At 38.3% G+C, this 23759-nt stretch overlaps 2 protein-coding genes across 2 annotated transcripts; both read right to left on the bottom strand.

Annotated features, from left to right (window-relative positions):
* Positions 1 to 714: 714 nt before the first annotated feature.
* On the bottom strand, positions 715 to 9204 carry LOC306892527 (uncharacterized protein; the record flags this gene model as incomplete). The annotated part of the gene is made up of 12 exons (XM_079453654.1): positions 8581 to 9204; positions 8309 to 8404; positions 7852 to 8085; positions 7606 to 7753; positions 7488 to 7526; positions 6756 to 7273; positions 3635 to 3644; positions 2614 to 3215; positions 2293 to 2388; positions 1846 to 2079; positions 1584 to 1731; positions 715 to 1220 (listed from the first exon to the last, which is right to left on the bottom strand). The coding sequence occupies exons 1-12, from the start codon at positions 9169 to 9171 to the stop codon at positions 715 to 717; spliced, it is 3222 nt and encodes a 1073-aa protein (XP_079309780.1). The 5' UTR covers positions 9172 to 9204.
* Positions 9205 to 16079: 6875 nt separating this feature from the next.
* Positions 16080 to 22291, bottom strand: LOC306891492 (uncharacterized protein). The gene is made up of 3 exons (XM_079451786.1): positions 22090 to 22291; positions 20640 to 20848; positions 16080 to 20029 (listed from the first exon to the last, which is right to left on the bottom strand). Exons 2-3 carry the CDS (start codon positions 20692 to 20694, stop codon positions 18426 to 18428), a joined length of 1659 nt encoding a protein of 552 aa, XP_079307912.1. The 5' UTR covers positions 20695 to 20848; positions 22090 to 22291; the 3' UTR covers positions 16080 to 18425.
* Between the last annotated feature and the right edge of the window lie 1468 nt (positions 22292 to 23759).

Here is a 23759-nt window from a genome sequence, read left to right as displayed (position 1 = left end):
ACCAGGAAATATTCATATAAAAGTTGCTCTTATAAGGGTTCACGTACAACACTTTTGTGCCAGCAGGTGCCGTTGAGAAAATAAATGTCCTGTGGTTTAAGCATCATCCAGAAATCACCTACATCCTGATGAACCAAGAGTCCAAATATAAAGATATTATATATACTTGACAAGAGCTGTGTCTCGCATTCATTCTATATTAATAAATAAATGAACAAAGTACAATATTTTGCATAATTTAAGTAAACATCATTCATTAACTGTTTTTATACTGTGCTGCTGTATTGTGTTTACCGTTTAAACATTGATCAGAAAACTTAACTACAGTAAGTACTTTGCTTGCTGTCATAATGGCAGTTTAAGTTAACCTGCAAAACTTTTTAGGCAAAGCTTTGATACTCATATCAAACATAAACAAACAATAATAAAACAAACTAAACCTAAAAGAATACATTTATGCTGACAAGAACACATGCATGTTCAGTATGTTTGAATTGTTGTCATCAATGACTATATACCTTCTTATACACTACAATCATTATTAGATCCAATAAGATGATTTTTACAATGACCCCTGGCATGATTTTTCATCTGACTGACAAAATCAGTAATAATAAAGTTAGTGGAAATAAGAGATTACATTTTCGTGCCGTTATGCGTCAATTACCTCAAAGTTTCAAGAACACAATATTATTTGTAGTATCGCTGTATCGTCTATACTGTCAGATCACACAGTTTTACTGATTTAAAAACTCTAAACCCAGGATAGAGAGGTTGAGTGAATCTGGTCTGAACTCTGTGGATGAGGGTCATTGTGTCAGAGACGCTGTAGAAGGACAGAGTTCCTGCACTGTGATCCACATACACTCCTATCCTAGAAGATCTGGACACTAGAGGGATTTTAGTGTTTTTTTTATTGTGCCAGAATGAATAAGTGGAGTAAGAGCAGCACAAACTCCAGGACTGATCATTATATCCAAATGAACACTCATTACCCTTCCTGCTGATGCTCTTATATGACACTGATACATACACATCACCACTCCACTCAACCTCCCAGTAACAGCGTCCACACACACTCTCTCTACACAACACTTGACAACTATCAAGTCTGTCTGGATGGACTGTATAATATTCAGTGTAAGTAATCACTCTGTTCCCCTCAGACAGACGGAGATGTTTATGTGCTGTGTTTGGATCCAAAGTGACCTGATAATAATCTGATGGAGAAATCATGTAATCACAATGTCAATTAGAAATCTGAAGTTAATTATTAAAGTAAAACTTCAAATGTCAATAACCTTAATTTATGATTCCCAAGGTTATGTTTTACATAGTTATTTATATTGTATATTCTGCACATTAAGTGTGATTAAGAAGACTGAATGCAATAAATCTAATGTATGTGTTTGTTTGATAAAGCTCACATTTTAGAAACTGCTCCCTGGTCTTGGGTTCAGGAGTAACTGTATTAGGAAAAATACACATTCAGAATTATACTGTTAGTATTTATACAAAACATAATATTGTAATTACATAATTTTTGCCTTATTTCTTAGAGAAATTTCTTAGAAAAACTTTACCTCTATCAAATATTCTTTCTATCTCCTTTTTGCACAAATGCAGCAGTTCCCCTCTAATTCGTTGTGCGTCATTGAAAGAGAGGAGAGAACTGTCAGTAAAGCGGAGTGAACCTGTAGATTCAGGAGGAACACAGAGGTGCTGGAAACTCTACACAGGCACAAAGACAAAACACAGATAAACATTATATTCCAAAAATATGATCTCTGGAAAATGCATTCTTCCCTTCCTAAAGATCACTGTCCTGTTTTCAGATTTAGCTACCTGGAGGAAAAGGATGGGATCATCTGTGTGTGAAAGCTGTTCCAGCTCAGTGTCTCTCCTCCTCAGATCATCAATCTCCTGCTCCAGACGCTTCAAGAGTCTTTCAGCTCGACTCACTGCAGCCTTTTCCTGATCTCTGATCAGCCGTTTCACCTCAGAGCGACTTCTCTCAATGGAGCGGATCAGTTCAGTAAAGATCCTCTCACTATCATCCACTGCTGCCTGTGCAGAGCGCTGTTACGACAAGAGAGAGAGAGAGTAGCATTTGTATTGACCAATTCAAGCTATTACTGGTTCCTCACACAGTCTTTCACACAAAGTGGACTTCAGTGGGACTGTAAAGTGCTCCAGCACTGGACTCCTCACTGACTGAGTGGAGGAGAGTCCTGACAGAGGGTGAAACAGCTCTTATAGCAGTCAGCAGTTGATCTTCAGATCAAAACTCACCTTATGAGTCTTCACAGCATCTCTCAACTCCCGAAGCTCCTTCTGTCTCTCCTGAATCCTCTGCTGGTAATTTTTCTTTGTCTTCTTCAGGTGTTTCTGTTGGATGTTTTATTTATTTACTTATGCATTTGGCAGACTCTTTTATCCAAAGCTACTTACATTGCATTGTACAATACATTTGCTTCTGACCATGCGCAATCCACTGGGATTGAACCCATGACATTGGCATTGCTAGCAACAATATATGAAAGACAATCTTTAATATGGTAAATAAAATATAACTGATGATAATAACACATCAATCAGTGTTTCCGCTTTTACCTCTTTCTCAGTTCTCTCTGCTCCAGCTGATACAGTCTGATGAGTGTTGTGTTCATCCACCATACATAGATAACATATACAGCACTGATCTGTACGACAGTAAATCTCTAAAAGTTTATCATGTTGACGGCAGATCATCTCCTGAAGTCGGCCGATGGCATCGGTCACTTTGTGACGCTTTCCAGAGTGAAGTTCTTCATGACGCTCAAAATGAGTTTTGCAGTAAGATTCAAGACACACCAGACAGGACTTGACAGCTTTGCGTTTTCTCTCAGTACAGACGTCACACTTAACATCTCCAGGTCCAGCATAACTGGAAGCAGGTTCATCAGTCTGAAGTTTTGTTTTGTTCAGTTTCTCCACCATTTCAGCAAGAATAACATTCTTTCCTAACGCAGGTCTTGGAGTGAAGGTCTGTCTGCACTGAGGGCAGCTGTGGTCTCTCTTCTGATCGTCCTGATCCCAGCAGTTTGTAATACAGCTCATACAGTAACTGTGTCCACAGGGAATGGTCGCTGGATCCTTCAGTAGATTCAGACAGATTGAACAACTGAACTGCTCACGAGCCACTGAAATACTGGCTTCTGCCATTTTGTTGTAGGCTATGTACAAACGGACAGAAAGACAAAACACACAACACTTAAGTTTCACTGCACTCAAGAATTTCCTAGTTTTGTACACTAGATGTCAATCTCATGCAGAAACTTATGAAGACAATCTGAATAACACTTCTTAATGCAAAGTACCATGCATTGACATGAATTTAAGTATGAGAGCATGAATGACACGACATATGACAGCAGTTTTTTGAGGGGTGTAAAATAAGTGTTTAAGATCAAATCATTTTGTTGAGTATTTCTTGTGATTTATTAAACAAACAAACACAATTATAATGAAGTTACCATTATTGTCAGATCAAAAGCTGAGATAACATTCTCAAATCCCACGCTTTACCATATTGTGTTCTACTTAGTAAAACGCCAGGAACAACGGCTAAAGTAACATGTCTAATTTCTATTACTTTGGCACTGCTGCAGAATAACACGTCATTTAATGTAGTAACTATTTTGTTAAAGTGACTTCTGCTAAGATATCCAATAGTATAACTTTTTAAGCCTTTGTTTCCGCGTCTTTCCTACGGTAATGAATCGACACTTCGGTAGCCTTTAACACTCACCACTGCTGTCGTTATTTCTCAGTAGACATATTTATGAATATGATATAACTTAACCTAGTAACTTTACAAACCATAAACAGAGACGTGACCGGTGTACTGTTTGAGAAACGCGGTACTAATCCCGCGTGACGCGTCTCAAACCAAGCAGTGATTGACAGCAGTCTGATCCGATAGCGTTAAGTATTGTGAAAGCTGGGAACCCGAGGGCCAATCATATTTCAATGTACTGACACCATCCTTTAAGAAAGGCCTACGCCCCGGTGTAACAAACTCGACTAAAGCTAATAAAAACTAATTTCAGTACTGGTTTAAAATGGGTAATTAAGAAACGTGTTTCTCTTTCATTTCCAATGTCTTCTGTATTCTCCTGAAAAGTCTTTATAGTAATCTGTGTTGAATATTTGAGGAATTTCACCATTCAACTTTAATGTATCAGAGAACATTCTTAAATAAGGAATCTATTCAGTGATTCCAATGCCAATCTATTCCATGCCAATGTCGTCATCAAAAATCCCCTTTGCGCACAGCAAAGTGTCAATCATCTCTAAACTTGACACTAAAGGTTTAGTCCTACACTTCACTTAAATTAAGACTTAGCTGCTTTATGACTGACTTTTAAGCGCAGCTTTGAGACAATCTTTTTACTCGTAAGTCGATTCTTAGCAGTGTTCTTGTGAGTAATTCTCAGAAGCTTGATGATACGGGCCCTGATCTATAGTTGTACAATTAAAATTTTTTGTTATATTTCTAGGTTGTATTTCTCAAATTAATTTGTCTAGAAGATTATAAACAGATTGTGAGTTCTCAGGTCAAATTTATATATTTCATTAGAAAACGATGAGAACTATATTCTCCTGAACTGTACTGGTAAAAAAGCTGAAATGCATGCTATCACGGTTGACATTGACATTTGCATTGTTTGTTTGTCTGCATGTGAGTTGTAATCTTTAACCTAGTGTCCCAATTTATTAGACTTGGCATTTGGCAAATATTTTAATCTAAACCCATTTACATTCCATTCAAGGCATGCATATTCAGTTCAAAAACGTCCTTGAATCAAACCATGCTGCCATTTACTGAAGCTTAAAAGCTAAAAGCTTACTGACATGTCACTTGACTTAACACAAACTCTGCCATTTGAGACAAATTTGTTTTATATTGATACCCATAGCTTTATTAATATTCTTATTAAGAATATATTTGGTTTATTTGTTGTATTTATTTCTTATTCAAAGACAAATTCCTTGAACATGTAAACCCACAGTAGCCTACTACGCAAAAACCAAACTGATACAGCACGGCAGACAAAATAAGGGACAGCGTAATACAGTTGTCCAACTGTTGTGTTAAAGGGATACTGTACTAGCAAATCAAACTTTCCCCATGTTGTACTCACCCTCAGGGCATCCTAACCCAATATGGTTTTCTTCTTGAAGAATAATGCAGTCGGAGTTATAACACCACGTATCATTTTACTTCCAAGGGGTAGAATGGGAGTGAATGGGTGTTGACTTTTTGAAGCTGCAAAAAATGCATCAATCGATCAAAGAACTGCTCAACACGGCTCTGTGGTCTTAACAAAGTTCCTCTGATGCAAATCAATGCGTTTGTTTAAGATAAATATCCATATTGATGTCTAGCTTCCTTCATCTCTTGAATGCGCATGAACCCGAGGCACGTTGTTTTTCCGGCAAATAACGGTGACGAAAGCTCCCGCAGGAGTAGATGCTTTTAGAACAAATGAAAAATGCATCGTTCGTCACCATAACTTATGACACGCCTGACTCATCTGCTGGAAAAACAAGCCTCTATTTCACGCGCATTAGAGAGATGCCAGAAGATAGACATCAAGGTAAATAGCGGTCAATATGCATGTTTATCTTAAACAAACCTATCGATTTGCTTCAGGAGACCTTTGTTAAGACCATGGAACTGTATCGAGCAGTTCTTTGATTGATCGATGCACTTTTTGGAGCTTCAAAAAGTCAACACCCACTCCCATTTTACCCTATTCTGCCTTGAGGGTGAGTAAAACAGGGGGAAATTTTAATTTGCTAGTAAAGTATCCTTAACAGGTCCTGTCAGTCAGTAATATCTAGCAGCAAGGTTGCGAAATGCAACAAGCTGCTCACTCCACCTCTCCCTTTCTAAACACTACGTCGGCTGACGGAACATGGCGAATTACATGTAAGGGGACAAGCGGTGTATGTAGATATAAATAGCTAATTCTAAGGTAATAAAAACAGAGCGCTTCAATGTGTAAGCTCTTTATACACCATTGAAGATATATTTTACATTGCAATTCTATCAATAGATCATCCCAAAAATGACACACTGGACATTTAAGGTAAATGTCATGACTGAATGCTACCTTGTACACAGAGAATAGGTGGACTAAATCTTTTCAAATTCCACGATGGAGGTGTTATACAAATTTGAGTTAAATTGTTGAATGTATAAGCTTCTGTGTGTGTTTGGCATCAGCTATGATAAAATCTTAAATGCATATACCTACTGGAAAGCTTAGGTATATACTATTGTGTTGCTTCGGCAAATATTACTCATTTTGGTATCTGGTGACAATCTCTCCATGCTGTGTACTGGTATACATTTGTGTTTATCAAAGCATCTGCTGATAAAGACAAGAAAGAATGACAGACTTCCTTGTCAATTAAATGTATTGAGCAAAACAAAAAAAGTATGTTTTTGCCATAATAAACATTATTCATTTATTTATACTGTACAACATGATGTATTGTGTTTACTTTATATATTGATCAGAAAACTGAACTGTTATTTTATTTGCTGGCTGATATCTATTTATCAAATCATACATGTAAAAACCAATAAAAAAACAGTGTGATACAATTTGTGTTGGTAATATCAGTGATTCTCTATATTTATTTTGCCTCTTAAAAATTCTGAAATATAAGTAATATTTGTAGAATTTCTGTATCATTTATACTGTTAGATCACACAGTTTCACTAATTTACAAACTCTAAACCCAGGATAGAGAGGTTGAGTGAATGTGGTCTGAACTCTGTGGATGAGTGACATTGTGTCAGAGACGCTGTAGAAGGACAGAGTTCCTGCACTGTGATCCACATACACTCCTATCCTAGAAGATCTGGACACTGCAGGCAGTTCAGTTTCAATGTTATTGTGCCAGAATGAACAACTGAGCTCAGAACAGTACAAACCCCAAGACTGATCATTACATCCAAATGAACACTCATTACCCTCTCCTTTCCTGCTGATGCTCTTATATGACACTGATACATCCACCCCACCATTCCACTCGACCTCCCAGTAACAGCGTCCACACACACTCTCTCTACACAACACCTGACGATAATGATGAAATCTGTCTGGATGATCAGGATAAAGCTGGTCTTCTTCGGTGTAAGTTATCACTCTGCCCTTCTCAGACAGACGGAGATATGTATGTGCTGTGTTTGGATCCACTGTGACCTGATGATAATCTGATAGAGAAAATGATCTGTATGTCAATTAGGACATTTGGGAATTTCAATCATTAAAATGAAGCTTCAAGTTTTATTTACTTTGCTTTTATGGACAGTCCATAAGAAATGTTTTAAGAAGATTATCATCATTACTAAAATCCATATTATTGCTGTTTAAATAATCTAAAAAATAATACCTTCAATATGTGTCTGTTTGTTTGTTGTGACTTACATTTTTGGAATTTCTCCCTGGTTTTGGGTTCAGGACAAACTAGACATCAGAAAAAATTGTTATTGATCTTCAGAATGTAATAATCTTTCTAAATTTCATAAAGTAATAAATTCTTTACCTCTATCAAATGTCCATTCTATCTGTTCTCTGCACAAACACTCCAGTTTCTCTCTAATTTTTTGATCATCGTCAAATGAGAGGAGAGAACTGACAGTGATGTTGACTGAGTCTGTAGATCCAGGAGGAACACAGAGAGACTGGAAACTCTAAACACACACAAAACATATTATATACAAGAAAATACACGTAAAACACAGTCATCCCTTCCTAAAGATCACTGTCCTGTTTTTCAGATCACGGTTACCTGGAGGAAAAGGATGTGATCATCTGTGTGTGAAAGCTGTTCCAGCTCAGTGTCTCTCCTCCTCAGATCATCAATCTCCTCCTCCAGACTCTTCAAGAGTCCTTCAGCTCGACTCACTGCAGCCTTTTCCTGATCTCTGATCAGCTTTATCACCTCAGAGCGACTTCTCTCAATGGATCGGATCAGTTCAGTAAAGATCCTCTCACTGTCCTTCACTGCTGCCTGTGCAGAGCGCTGTTAGGATACACAAAAACACTAAGAGACATGGGGGGCATTCGTATTGATCAATTCAAGCTCTTACTGGTTCCTCACACAGTCTGTCACACAAAGTGGACTTCAGTGGGACTGTTAAGTGCTCCAGCACTGGACTCCTCACTGACTGAGTGGAGGAGAGTCCTGATAGAGCGTGAAACAGCTCTTATAGCAGTCAGCAGTTGATCTTCAGATCAAAACTCACCTTATGAGTCTTCACAGCATCTCTCAACTCCCGAAGCTCCTTCTGTCTCTCCTGAATCCTCTGCTGGTATTTACTCTGTGTTTCCTTAAATTGTTTCTGTTGGAAATAATTATAAATCAGACAAACTTTACATAAGAGTACATTTTTTAATAAAAATAATAATGATAGGCCTATAAAAGGCCATAAAGATCTTTATTTGTGTAGCTACAGTGTAACATATGAAGAAACATGTATGATGAAGCAAAACTGTTCACATCAACATCAACTCTTACCTGTTTTTCAGTTCTTTCTGCTGCAGCTGATAAAGTCTTATGGTTACGGTGTTCATCCACCATACACAGATAACATATACAGCACTGATCACTACGACAGTAAATCTCTAAAAGTTTATCATGTTGAGGGCAAATCATCTCCTGAAGTCTTCCAGTGGCATCGGTCACTTTGTGACGCTTTCCAATATGAAGTTCTTCATGACGATCAAAATGAGTTTGACAGTAAGAGCTGAGACACACCAGACAGGACTTGACAGCTTTGTGTTTTCTCTCAGTACAGACGTCACACTCCACTTTTTCAGGTCCAGCATAACAGTGATCAGGACTAGCAGCTTGCAGTTTAGTGTTCTTCAGTTTCTCCACCACTTCAGCCAACATGATGTTTTTACCTAAAACAGGTCTTGCAGTGAAGGTCTGTCTGCACTGAGGGCAGGTGTGGTCTCTCTTCTGATCATTCTGATCCCAGTAATCTGTAATACAGCTCATACAGTAACTGTGTCCACAGGGAATGGTAACTGGATCCTTCAGTAGATCCAGACAGATTGAACAACTGAACTGATCCTGAGACAAAGGAACACTGGCTTCTGCCATTTCGCTGTATGTACAAAGAGTCAGAAAGACGGAAGATGTAAGAGCTCGATAGTTCAGTTTCAGTTTTCCTGAAATCAGGAATTTCCTGGTTCGTGCAATTGAGTGCGAGTTATATAATAAATACATCCACCAGATGGCAGTCTTATACAGCATTATATAGTGCATATATGGAAATTAAAATTTAATTTGGACTACTTTGTTCGAATCTTCTTGCTGTTGTTTCCGTGTAGGCATACAAAAGGTAACCAACATGCCCTGTGAATTTTCCATAGATCGTTTTGCTGTCAATCTGTTAACCGAGGATAACAAAAGGATGGATGAACTAAACATTCTGAGTAATAACAATGTATCTGGATGTTGATATTGTGTTCATCCACCATACACAGATCAATACAGCACTGAATACGACAGTAAATCTCTAAAAATGTATCATGTAGAGGGCAGATTATCTGATGAATTATCTCCAATCTGAGTTTCCCCTGTGTTTGTGAACTTTTCTGCTACTTCCTGTTCTGTGCCATGTTTTTTAGTCCTTTGTAGTTTTTAGCATTAATTAGTTCCTCCAGGTGTGACTTGTTATCTTGTTAGTTTCTTTGTATTTAAACCCTGTTTCCTTTGTCTGCTGTTATATGTTTGATCTTGTTCACGGTGGTTAGTCTTGGTGATATTTGGATTATTTTAGTTCCTTTGTTATGTTGCACTTTTTCTTATCACTAAATAAAACCCTATGCTTCATGTTGGTCCGCTTCCTGCCTAGTTACTCTACGTTACAACTGCAGTACATTAGTGTGTGTTTTAAGCTGTTACATTGACCGGCTTTTGCTGATAAACCAAGGGTCCAACAACACAGACAATAATGAATTAAATACTTTCACTGTTAATACAATTTTATTAAGCAACGTGTAGGTTACAATAATGTTTTGCTGTAATAACATTCATTTGTAAAATCCTGGCAGCAGGGTTTCCAGTTGCGTACCGTAATTTTACGGTTTCACTCATTTACGGCCTTCTGTAAATTAACGGTAAAATCCTGGCAGCAGGGTTTCCAGTTGCGTACCGTAATTTTACGGTTTCACTCATTTACGGCTTTCTGTAAATTAACGGTAAAGCACTGGCAATAGGGTTTCCAGCTGCATACCGTAATTTTACAGTTTTATTAAATAACATTTTCAGTAAATTAATGGTAAAATACTAGCAGCAGAGTTTCTAAATGAATGCTTTTTATTTAAGTAAATTAAACAACAGACTGGCAAAGATGAGAAGAGGAACCATAAAATTACCAAACAGACATGTTGTGCATAAAGGACCCAGTCTATAGACATATTTAAACAGATTGCAATTTATTATTAATTCTCCATAAACAGATACTGTGCAAAAAGAACAGTCTATAGACATATTATCTAAACTTCTAAAACAGTAAAAAACATTGTTTTATTAAAACTTGAATAGGCAAAGATCTTTCCACCATCTGTGACCAACTCCACACGCAGGTCTGGTAGTCTGAAAGATAGGAAAAAAAACTTTAAGCAGAGTACCTATAGAAGGTATCTCCAACCCTGCTCCTGGAAAGCTACAGTCTCGCCACGGTGTTTAAAATGAATGAAATGTGCACTGTGTGTCGATGGTCACGTCAAACAAGTTGCCCCAAAAATAACGCAGACTTGTTGCATGATGATGCTCTGCTCGTGTAACAGCCACGACTATGCTGATCCATGAGAAAGACAATGGAGCTCAGAATTATAAAAGAGCGGTGTGTTCAGCAACACAGAGAAGTGGAAGAAAAAGAAGAATTACACTTAATAAAACGGCCTGCTTTTATAACAGAATGCATAACATCTGCACAGAGTTCTTTCGCATCCAGAGACGACCTCTACCTCCGCTAGAATAGTCTTTGTGACATTACCAGGGTCAGTCATCTCATTGAAACCTTAATAAAAACTAAGGTTCAGGACACGTAAGCGGGAACAACTCGTGCACTGAGCCGCGTGCATCACAAGCTCTCTCATGCACGGAAAACTGTAACCCTGCACATTATATACCATCTCTGGTGCCAGGAAAAGCCCAAACTGTGTGCATTACAAGCTATCTGTGTGTGTGTGTGTGTGTGTGTGTGTGTGTGTCTAATCCATGAGATTCTTCAGTAGAGAGGCAACCTTTGGATTAACTGATGAATATTTTTACTCACCACCTTGCCGGTCTTCTTGGAGACTACCTTTCCTCTGCAGGTATTGGAGACTCGTTGTGGTTTAATTCCAATGAAGCGTCTAGGTTCAACAAATTTCCACAGAATACAATAACCATTTGTTAATCATTCTGATTGAAGAATTTAGAAACACTAAAAAGTAAAAGGATGGAAAACTCTTAGAGGTCATACCTTTGAAGAAATTCTTAAGTGCAACAAGCCTCCTCATGATACTGCAGATGGAAGATGTAGTACAAAGCAAACATTGTTGCACACTCTCAAAAATAATACGGCCCTCTAGACCAAGCATCCATCTTACAGCATTTGCCTGCCCTCCAATGTCTAAAATGAAAAAAAACTTTACATTATAATTTCAATGAACTGCCTTTGAGATTGCCTCATTTGAACAACCAGTTAGCAAATAAATGCTTCTACAGTTTTTGCATCTCAACAATTTTTCTACATCGTCACATAATGAGACACTAACCGAGCAAAATCAGACGAGGACTGGCAGGTAGAATGAGTGTCTTCTCAACATCAGACGAAGATGCAGTAACCTGTAGAGAAAACACAATACATGGAAAAACATCAAAAAATTACTTCAATACATACATTTGCATAAATTACAAGTGGAAAGAAAATGCATAAAACAAGTCCATCTTCATGTTCCTGAAAACGGGACAGCTGAAGATTGATAAGCAGGTGGGCCATCTCTGTGTTATCAGCCTGGGACAGAACAGTCTTCATCCCTCCCGTCTCTAATTTGCGATTTAAGATGCTTATAAAGGTCTTTCAGAGTTTCACACCTTTGTTTATTCAAATACGGTCACTGACACAGATCTGATAACAGTGAGTTTCTTATTGCAAACAGGCAAAGCACAATTAAACCTGACATGGGAAACATGTCTCACAAATGCAGGTATAGTACTACATACGAGTCCACAAAGCTTGCAAAAAAACATTGCTTATCTTTAACACCACGAAACAGCACAAGTCTGAATTTCATTCATTTATATCTGGAGGGATTTACGTTACCTCAGGTAATAGTCACTTTACGGCAATTTACAAAGTCTTCTTGGTCTAGCTAACTTACAAAAGCATACCACACATGTAATATATTGCGCTGTATTTTTTGCTTTATTTGAAGTTATTTAGTAAATTATAATGTTAAATATCGACGTTGTACTGCACGCGGTTATCGCCAATTTAACGAAGCAAACCACCAGTCTACTGTACCATATTTGCAACAGAACGTGTCTGTGGAGACACAAAACTCATTTAATAATCAAACTTGAATCACATGAGTTTCTTCAGACGAGACTTGAAATGAAATGTATGCAGCTACGAAAACCGTGAGGTGTGTCACACTGACTAGAATTCATTCAGCAGGTTCGCCACTGACTCTTGTGCTGCGGAGTAAGAACCCAAGCGGTTGGGGAGGGGATAGCAACCGTGACCAAAAGACGTACATTATAAACAGACTCTACAAGATCATCTAGCGAACACACATTTCAGACTATTATAAAAAGAACAAATTATTCAATCAAATTAAAGAATCACTCTCACAGTTTGATATTGTACACAGGTTAAAATAAAAAAATAAAATAAAACAATTAAGCAACTAGACTGGTTTAGTTCCCATGATATACTACCTTGTAAACAGCTTCAATTTGAGATTGAATCTGTAACGTTTCTGCTACAACTTTTAGTCGAGGAGTGTCGCTGAATTATCTACCAGTTTCCCCCTTCCGCACCGCTTCTACTTATGCTTGATGCTCGTCAGTGGTGGCCATTTGAGAACTCTCTGGTTGTCTGTCAGTCTAGGTCATGGGTCTCAAACTCAGTTCCTGGAGGGCCACAGCTCTGCACAGTTTAGCTCCAACCCTAATCAAACACACCTGATTCAGCTAATCAACATCTTCAGGATTACAAGAAACTTCCAAGCAGGTGTGTATTAGAGCTGGTTGGAAGTAAAACTGTGCAGAGCTGTACTATGGCCCTCCAGGAACTGAGTTTGAGACCCATGGTCTAGGTAATTCACGCCACGCAGCTCAGTCAAAATATATCATTTTCGAAGCGCAACATAATAAAATAATAGATAAATACAAATAAATACACTTACCTTGAACAGTGTCAAGGAAGATATGGCCGTCTCCTGACGTACTCGTGTTCTCGTGGACTTGTAAAAACGTCATCCGTAAATTAGCTAACGTTAGTTGCGCAAGTAACGTTACTGTTGTCATCGAGCCAAGAGCTTCAAAATATGACTGTTTTGTGTTACAAAATGTAGTTTTAAGAGTTGTTTAGATGAGAATGTATGTGTATAAAGTTCAAATCTGCGGTCGTTTAATAAAGATAGCGTCTATTAAAAAAAATTCTCCAACGGTTTCGGACAAGGGAGTCGGTTTCACTTATGCACCCCGCCCAAAGCAGCCTCACCTCGGCAAGTCTTTCTGAAAATCACCGCTGGCTGTGATGTCTCTGTTAAAGGGTGTATTTTTATGAATACATTCTGAGTTATCATACCCGTTAGCCTTTCTCTTCCAAACTTTATGAATTCTCTATCACCGAATGTATTTGTCTGATGATACACCCATACTTTATGGTTGAGTAAAACATGGGGTTATTTTGTTTCACCCCTGAAAAAACCCTTTAAATAGGGGATTTAATTATGTTATCCCTTTAATTATTTGTCCATGGGGAAATTGTTTTAACTGAGGGCAAAGTTAAATTGTATAACTTGTATATTTCTTACTCTGGAAACTTCTTTCACTTTGTAATAAAGGATTGTGTAAATTACATTTACATTTACTCATTAAGCTTTTATCCAAAGCGACTTACAGATGAGGAAACATTGGAAGCAATTATAACAACATAGGCAACAAAATACATAAGTGCATCAATCTAATCCATTAAAGCCTAGCACAGTATACAAAGCTAAGAATAGTGAGGTTAGTACGAAGGAAAGGGAAGAGAATTAGGAAAAATTATCACAGGAATGTTTTGAATTACTCTGTTTAAATGTAAATCCAGACTAAATAAAGATTAAAATGAACTCTGATTGCCTTTGTTTGCTATACAGCTCTTTATGGTTAAATGCCGTAAACAGGTTTAGTAATTCATTTACAGATCAATGGCTGTAAATTAACATTATTAAACCGTTTTTTAAAAGAACAGTATTTTGCCGTTGAAAATTGGTTTACAGTTTTACAGTGTACATAAACATTGAATGATGTCTATCTGTAATGTGGAGTCAGAGACGTTCGGATCCATATGCAGTATTTTATTATAAAGAATGGTCAAACGGGCAGAGGTCAGAGAACAGCGTCAGGTATGTCAGGGGATATCCAAAAACACTAACAAGCAGAGGTCGGGGCAGGTCATCACAGTCGGTATAAGCAATCCGAGATCTAAAACAGCAGGGACAAACACAGGGACAACTCTGAAATGTCAGACAGGCTTAAAAAGACTTTATGTTGATTGAGAGTCTGGAACCAGATTATATAGGGAGTGGAATTGGAAACACCTGGTGGTGATTAGTCCGAGGATTATGGGAAATGGAGTTGAAAATGGGAAAGGACACAAAAAGAGTCCTTAGTGGAGGGACCTCTACTGGAGTTCATGGGCACTCCAGCTGACGATCGTGACATAATCTTAATTTAAATGGTTTTGTCGTTTCAAGTAAAGTTAAGTATTGCTGTGTGTGAAATTTACATTTTATTTTAAAATAACTTTTTCCACTAAAATAAATATTTTGACGTGATCAAGTTAGCTCAGACCGACAAACGGCGGACAGCAGCGGCATTCCACCTGTCAATAAAGTGACCTTAGCTCTCTGCTCCAGGTCTACATCCCTTCCGGTCATCTTCAGTCTGAAAATGAGCGACAGCGAGGCATCAAATCGCCTGCAAAAACCTTTACTCATTCGGATCCCTTGTGGTGGAATGAACAACCAGCATCCAACCAAACGGCAGACATGTTCTGCATTTATTTGACTAACCAATAACCAAGTCTTTGTCTTGTGTCTATAAAAATCCTATTGTTCATTCTCTCATTTGCTTAATACAGCTTAAATCCTCTAAGTAGCATGGCCTTGAAAACTAACGGTACTGTTTAGCGTGATGACAAAATGTTGACTACTTGTAAGTTGGTAATGTAAATGTGACCATGCCCTTAATTATGCAGCACTTTAAGGCTTAATATAATGGAAACAGATAAATTCACCCCCTAACAGCTGAATTATAACAAAATTAAATAGATAGGTCACCAGAACCTCTTTTTGTACCAAACTATAAAGGTGGGTTTGGAGACAGTCTCTACCGACGGTTTGAAGGTGATATAGAAAGAAATTCATACAGATTACAGATGTTGAGCCGTTTACTTTCAGTTTGGTCAGGAAGGATGTTCATATGTCATGAACAGGCAATTTGGTTTAATAAGTTGTAAATATCATGTAATATATGTTATTACATTGTGTTATCAGTCATTTGAGCGGTTGTTATTTGGGAATAACCAACCTGCAAATGTCGCGACTGGCCAATCAGAATCAAGCATTCCAACGAGCTGTGTATTAAATGTGCAATTAATTTAGCACAATCGTGGTGACAATAATGTTTTAAAAGCAAACACTAAACTCCCGATAGCGTCAGAAAATCATGGTTGTATCTTGTAATGGTTGTAAATGGCCACTTAACAGGAAATAAGAGCACAACATTTTTTTCACAGCATTTGTACTATTTTAATACTCTCTTGCAAAACACACAGACAAACATGAAGAGTTACCAATAATAAGGATTTATATAAAAAAAGGAGCAGCAAGGTTTCATTCCGAAGGTCACAACATTTTCATTTCTGTTTCGACATTTTTATAGATTATTGTTTGCGTGGTTTGAAATACCATGTTGAAGAAGTTCAATGGCAGCAGATTATAACATTTTCACTGGCTGTAAAGTATAGGCCTAATAAACACTCAAGTGAAATTAAAAACCAAAGTTCTCAATGACAAAATAATCATGATGATCATTTTACCATCATCGTACAGCCCTACGTTTTACTGCACTGATCCATTGAAGGGTTACGCTCGAGTGTGAAGCCTCATGTGTCTCTTAAGGTTACTCGGATCTGTAATAGTCTTTCCACACTGTAGACATACGTGAGGTTTCTCTCCAGTGTGAATTTGCATGTGTATCTGAAGGTTTCCTGTTTGTGTAAAACTCTTTCCACACTGTAGACATGTGTGAGGTTTTTCTCCTGTGTGAAATCTCATATGTGTCTTAAGGCTTCCTTTTTGTGTAAAAGTCTTTCCACACTGTAGACATGCGTGAGGTTTCTCTCCAGTGTGAATTCTCATGTGTTTCTTAAGGTCACTTGTGCCTGTAAAACTCTTTCCACACTGTAGACATGCTTGAGGTTTCTCTCCAGTGTGAATTCTCATGTGTGTCTGAAGGTTTCCTGTTTGTGTAAAAGTCTTTCCACACTGTAGACATGCGTGAGGTTTCTCTCCAGTGTGAAATCTCATGTATGTCTGAAGGTGACCTGTTTGTGTAAAAGTCTTTCCACACTGTAGACATGCGTGAGGTTTCTCTCCAGTGTGAATTTGCATGTGTGTCTGAAGGTTTCTTGTTTCTGTAAAAGTCTTTCCACACTGTAGACATGCGTGAGGTTTCTCTACAGTGTGAATTTGCATGTGTGTCTGAAGGTTTCCTGTTTGTGTAAAAGTCTTTCCACACTGTAGACATGCGTGAGGTTTCTCTCCAGTGTGAATTTGCATGTGTATCTTAAGGTGACCTGTTTTTCTAAAAGTCTTTCCACACTGTAGACATACATGAGGTTTCTCTCCAGTGTGAATTTGCATGTGTATCTTAAGGTGACCTGTTTTTCTAAAAGTCTTTCCACACTGTAGACATGCGTGAGGTTTCTCTACAGTGTGAATTCTCATGTGTGTCTGAAGGTTTCCTGTTTGTGTAAAAGTCTTTCCACACTGTAGATATGCGTGAGGTTTCTCTCCAGTGTGAATTTGCATGTGTATCTTAAGGTGACCTGTTTTTCTAAAAGTCTTTCCACACTGTAGACATACATGAGGTTTCTCTCCAGTGTGAATTTGCATGTGTATCTTAAGGTGACCTGTTTTTCTAAAAGTCTTTCCACACTGTAGACATACATGAGGTTTCTCTCCAGTGTGAATTTGCATGTGTATCTTAAGGTGACCTGTTTTTCTAAAAGTCTTTCCACACTGTAGACATGCGTGAGGTTTCTCTACAGTGTGAATTCTCATGTGTGTCTGAAGGTTTCCTGTTTGTGTAAAAGTCTTTCCACACTGTAGATATGCGTGAGGTTTCTCTCCAGTGTGAATTTGCATGTGTATCTTAAGGTGACCTGTTTTTCTAAAAGTCTTTCCACACTGTAGACATGCATGAGGTTTCTCTCCAGTGTGAATTTGCATGTGTATCTTAAGGTGACCTGTTTTTCTAAAAGTCTTTCCACACTGTAGACATGCGTGAGGTTTCTCTCCAGTGTGAATTTGCATGTGTATCTTAAGGTGACCTGTTTTTCTAAAAGTCTTTCCACACTGTAGACATACATGAGGTTTCTCTCCAGTGTGAATTCTCATGTGTTTCTTAAGGTCACTTGTGCCTGTAAAACTCTTTCCACACTGTAGACATACATGAGGTTTCTCTCCAGTGTGAATTTGCATGTGTGTCTGAAGGTTTCCTGTTTGTGTAAAACTCTTTCCACACTGTAGACATGCATGAGGTTTCTCTCCAGTGTGAATTCTCATGTGTATCTTAAGGTCACTTGTGCCTGTAAAACTCTTTCCACACTGTAGACATACATGAGGTTTCTCTCCAGTGTGAATTCTCATGTGTTTCTTAAGGTCACTTGTGCCTGTAAAACTCTTTCCACACTGTAGACATACATGAGGTTTCTCTCCAGTGTGAATTTGCATGTGTATCTTAAGGTGACCTGTTTTTCTAAAAGTCTTTCCACACTGTAGACATGCGTGAGGTTTCTCTCCAGTGTGAATTCTCATATGAATCTTTAGGTCACTTGTTTGTGTAAAACTCTTTCCACACTATAGACATGTGTGAAGTTTTTCTCCGGTGTGAATTCTCATATGTGTCTTAAGGCTTCCTTTTTGTGTAAAAGTCTTTCCACACTGTAGACATGCGTGAGGTTTCTCTCCAGTGTGAATTCTCATATGTATCTTAAGCTCACTTGTGCCTGTAAAACTCTTTCCACACTGTAGACATACATGAGGTTTTTCTCCAGTGTGAATTCTCATGTGTGTCTGAAGGTTTCCTGTTTGTGTAAAAGTCTTTCCACACTGTAGACATGCGTGAGGTTTCTCTCCAGTGTGAATTTGCATGTGTATCTTAAGGTGACCTGTTTTTCTAAAAGTCTTTTCACACTGTAGACATGCATGAGGTTTCTCTCCAGTGTGAATTCTCATATGAATCTTTAGGTCACCTGTTTGTGTAAAACTCTTTCCACACTGTAGACATGTGTCAGGTTTTTCTCCTGTGTGAATTCTCATATGTGTCTTAAGGCTTCCTTTTTGTGTAAAAGTCTTTCCACACTGTAGACATGCATGAGGTTTCTCTCCAGTGTGAATTCTCATGTGTTTCTTAAGGTCACTTGTGCCTGTAAAACTCTTTCCACACTGTAGACATGCATTAGGTTTCTCTCCAGTGTGAATTCTCATGTGTGTCTGAAGGTTTCTTGTTTGTGTAAAAGTCTTTCCACACTGTAGACATGCGTGAGGTTTCTCTCCAGTGTGAATTTGCATGTGTGTCTGAAGGTTTCTTGTTTCTGTAAAAGTCTTTCCACACTGTAGACATGCGTGAGGTTTCTCTCCAGTGTGAATTTGCATGTGTGTCTGAAGGTTTCTTGTTTCTGTAAAAGTCTTTCCACACTGTAGACATGCGTGAGGTTTCTCTCCAGTGTGAATTTGCATGTGTATCTTAAGGTGACCTGTTTTTCTAAAAGTCTTTCCACACTGTAGACATGCGTGAGGTTTCTCTCCAGTGTGAATTCTCATATGAATCTTTAGGTCACCTGTTTGTGTAAAACTCTTTCCACACTGTAGACATGTGTGAGGTTTTTCTCCTGTGTGAAATCTCATATGTGTCTTAAGGCTTCCTTTTTGTGTAAAAGTCTTTCCACACTGTAGACATGCATGAGGTTTCTCTCCAGTGTGAATTCTCATGTGTATCTTAAGGTTACTCGGATCTGTAAAACTCTTTCCACACTGTAGACATACATGAGGTTTCTCTCCAGTGTGAATTCTCATGTGTTTCTTAAGGCCACTTGTGCCTGTAAAACTCTTTCCACACTGTAGACATACATGAGGTTTCTCTCCAGTGTGAATTCTCATGTGTTTCTTAAGGTCACTTGTGCCTGTAAAACTCTTTCCACACTGTAGACATGCGTGAGGTTTCTCTCCAGTGTGAATTCTCATATGAATCTTTAGGTCACTTGTTTGTGTAAAAGTCTTTCCACACTGTAGACATGCGTGAGGTTTCTCCCTTGTGTGAATTCTCATGTGCTGTTTTTCACTCTTTTTGTCTCCTGCTCTCAGAGCTTCTTCCAGTGAAACTTTCTGGAATCTTTGTGCACGTTGATGTTTCTGATCAGCATCTTTTCCTTCTTGACTGTCCGTATACATTTCCTTCATATCTGAAGTGAACAAAACTATCTGTTAAACACAGTTTTACAATTGTATAAAACAACATCACAAGACAAGATCATTGTTTCATTTTCATTTGAGTATTGCTTTGGATAAAAGTGTTTGCCATGTAAATTGACCACATCCTAAGAGAATATTTTAACTTTACTCTGTTTAAATTACAACATAAAATGCACTCAGATGTAGCGGGACGCTTTACGGTAATGAGATTTCCAGCAGAAAAAGCAATAGAATTATTATTTCTATGTTAAAATATTATTTGTTCAAGCCAGAGAACAAATTCATGTTTATTTTTTAAAAAGTTGTGTCATTGAATTATATGTCCTGTAATTAAAATCATCACGTTCGTGTTCTGGTCAGGTAGAAGAACAAATGCATTCATGTTTTTTCCAATAAGACAATAAAAAAATAGACTGATGAAAACGTGTAAAAAAAGCTATTTAAAAACAAAGCAGAAAGGGGGGTCAACCTATTGCCATATTATTAATGAAATGTATTTTATTGCTAATTTTCTGCATTTATTGTCCACCAACAATCACTAAATGTATTATCTAGATTTTAAATCCAATCTGTAATAAAGATTTAAAAACAGAAACCAACCTCTGTGTTCTTTAGTCCTCTGAGTTTCTGTGGTGTGTAGTTCTGGATCTCTCATGTTCTCAAGCTTCTCTTCCACAAACTCCAACAACTGTGTGAAGATTTCAGTTCTTACACCTGAAGTGATTCTTCTGCTTGTTGCTTTCTGGTATTTATTGGTGGTTTGATGTAGGAGGAGCTTTACTGAAGGTGTCAATCACTGTTGGTGTGAACTGGAGATGTTAGAGAACGATTCAGATTAGTCTTTAGCCAGGAGCGGAGGCGGCATTTTAAAAGATACTGTCACACACACACACACGTATATTTACTTTAAGGAAACAAGGTTTTGCTGATGTTGCTGTTTCAGCAGGACATTGAGACTTTAATTCACCAGATTACAATGTATAGTCGGAATATTTATGAGAAATAACATTCAAATGTATTATTAGTCTTAGATCTGAACTGCTGTGCTAAACAGACGTGTTTCAATGACACACAGATATTAGGCTTGTTTGAGATGAACAAAATCTGCGCAGAACCGATCACCGGTGATCACCGTGAGATGCATGCCGGTTAGAAAAGTGTCCAAGTTACGTCCGCCTTGCTCTGACCTCATGCTGACGTGTGCCAAAAAACTCTCGCGACAGCGAGGCGGCTGTGTCGGATTGAGCAGTCGAGCGCAGTTGCTCTCCACCGACTGCGCTACTCAAAAGCATGATGGGAAACGACTGACTGACGACACAGCTTCGTGCTCATTGGCTGAGAATGTCAGCTGATATTTTTTTCCCCTTAATTCTAAGAAGTCCATTACCTATAGCCTAATACGATTTACTTTTTCTATAGTACTTAGTAATTAGGACATGTTTTATTTTTATTTTCTTGGTATGAAGTGAAGTCCTGTTTGTTTTAATTTTCTCTTTATTGAGAGATGTGTATTCTCTTTATACATTGACATTTTTGTACAACATTATTCCATTAAATAAATTAGTCAATCCATCAATACATGCATACATCTAATGTGACTGTTTTACAATTAGGCTTCATGTTTGTGTTTTTATCCGATATCTTTATTTGGATATGTCTGATTCCAGGAGTGCAATAAACAAAACCCACACATGCTCATTTCTTAATTTAGAATGTGTTGTTGTTTCATATTATTTTTTAAGAATAATTTGCAGCACATACTTTTCCTAATCATTAAACATGAATTGAAACTTACATTAAGGTGACAAACAATTGTGTAATATATTTATAAGGAATATTTGTCATGTAAAAAAGGGATAGTTCACCCAAATAACTTTAATAATAATAAAAACAATTTTCTTTGGTGCTGAATTATCTGCAGTCAGGACTGTTTATTTTTTACTCGACATTAATTTCATTAGATGCAAGTTGCAATACCACTCTAGATCAGATAGATTTATATCCCTACCATTTACTGAATAAGCCATTTTAAGTAATGAGCACTGTTCACCTTCGGTGATTCTCCTCATCATAACCATCTTCGTGTAAAAACAGTGGTATTTCAACTGCATCAACTTCGTCTGCGATAAAGAACGCGAACGCGATCTCTTCCATTGTTGACGTTTGCAGTCCACAACACAGCGAGATTCAGGAAGTGTCCGGCTTGCCTGCACTTTTTTTCACTCCTCCCCTCACTGTAGCCGCCTACTCTCGCCTATATTTCAGGCAAGGCAAGGCGCATCTCAAACAAGCCTATTCAAACGCTCTTTTGACGCACAATATTCGCGTCTATTCTTGTCATAGAGGTCAGGGTTCAGGATTGATGACGTTAAAAATCCTTACGTCAAATACTTTAAATAACAGAGGGAAACCTCATGACACGGGACATGCCAATGCCTGGACCGTCACGTGCGGGTCTGTACCGCGGGACATCGAAAACGTTCAATTATAATATTACATTTAATATTCGTGCACGCGCATGAATCATCCGTTCCTCTCAGAGCTTCAACTGCAGTGATCGCGAGCTCTGAACTTTTATCCTGTAAACGCCCTTACTTCCGCATACTCGAATCACACATGATCGACACCACAGCAGCTTGTTTTTAACGCGTATATATGGTCCATACCTTTCATCTGTGCCCATAGGACCCGACTTCAGTTGCCGCTACAACACAATACAACAACAGCCGCTGTTGCCGCTCATTAGTTTGGACAAACAGATTTCAGGAAAATGAAAACACGATTCGCCTCGTAGGTTAACACTCACTTGTGATTGGCTGAATGTGACTTCACTCAAATCCATGTAACAAACCAGAGAACGTGGGCGGGAATATGGCGGTGTGTCGAATCTGCACTGGTGAGTCCTGGGACCCGTTTCAGAAAGCAGGGTAAGTGCAAACTCCGTGTAAGTCAACCCCAGAAAACGGGATACTCTGGGTTTCAGTTTCAGAAGGTAAATCAAACCTGTGACCGCGGGGTAAGTGAAGCCCGTTTCAGAAATCAAGGTATATTATACTTAGAGTGAGTAACCATAGTAACCTACTCTGTGAACCTAACCTGGTCGGGAGCAGGTTTTATTCCACTAACCCGAGGTTTGTTACAATCTCCGCCCCTTTTAGAAGCGCAAGCGGAGTTGAAATTGCCTTCGCCGTTTGTTTTTCCATTCGTTTTCCTTAATCGCGCGCAAGTTCGTAACACAGACATTAAAATGGCATGTCCGTTTATTCAGGAACCCGTAGATGAGGAAGCTGCATTCATTCAGAGAGAGTTAAATTTTCGTCAGGAGAGAATATATGGTGAAGCCCCGTTTGGATGGTTTATCATATCCGGAGGATTTTTTATTTGAGCGATACAGTTTTTCTTTACAGTCCATTAAATATATCCACACACTGCTTCATCCTTACATCACAAACCTCACTCGTCGGGGCTGCGCTCTTACATCTGAGCAGATTCTCTGTATGGCTTTATGTTTCTTTGCTAATGGAAGCTTTCTTTATAACACCGGGGATGCAGAACACGTTAGCAAGGCAACTGTATGCAGAGCATTAAGATAAGTGTGCATCGCTCTCAAGCACTTTTTATACATTTGTGTTAAGTTTCCTGTGAGAGCCTTCAAAGAGGAGTTTCATAGGATTGCGGGGGAATGGTGAACGTCTTTCTGAATAAGCTGATCAAATAAAT

The sequence above is a fragment of the Barbatula barbatula genome (genome assembly GCF_947034865.1).
Source record: "Barbatula barbatula genome assembly, chromosome: 3".
NCBI classification, from domain to species: Eukaryota; Metazoa; Chordata; class Actinopteri; order Cypriniformes; family Nemacheilidae; genus Barbatula; species Barbatula barbatula.
This window is presented reverse-complemented; position numbering and strand designations above follow the sequence as displayed.

What these genes read in the sequence shown, in the direction of transcription:
- LOC306891492 (XM_079451786.1), bottom strand. Translation starts at nt 20,694, where the DNA reads ATGAGAGATCCAGAACTACACACCACAGAAACTCAGAGGACTAAAGAA. An exon ending in GAGGACTAAAGAACACAGAG is followed by an intron (nt 20,030 to 20,639) that starts GTTGGTTTCTGT and finishes TGTTCACTTCAG; the next exon opens with ATATGAAGGAAATGTATACG.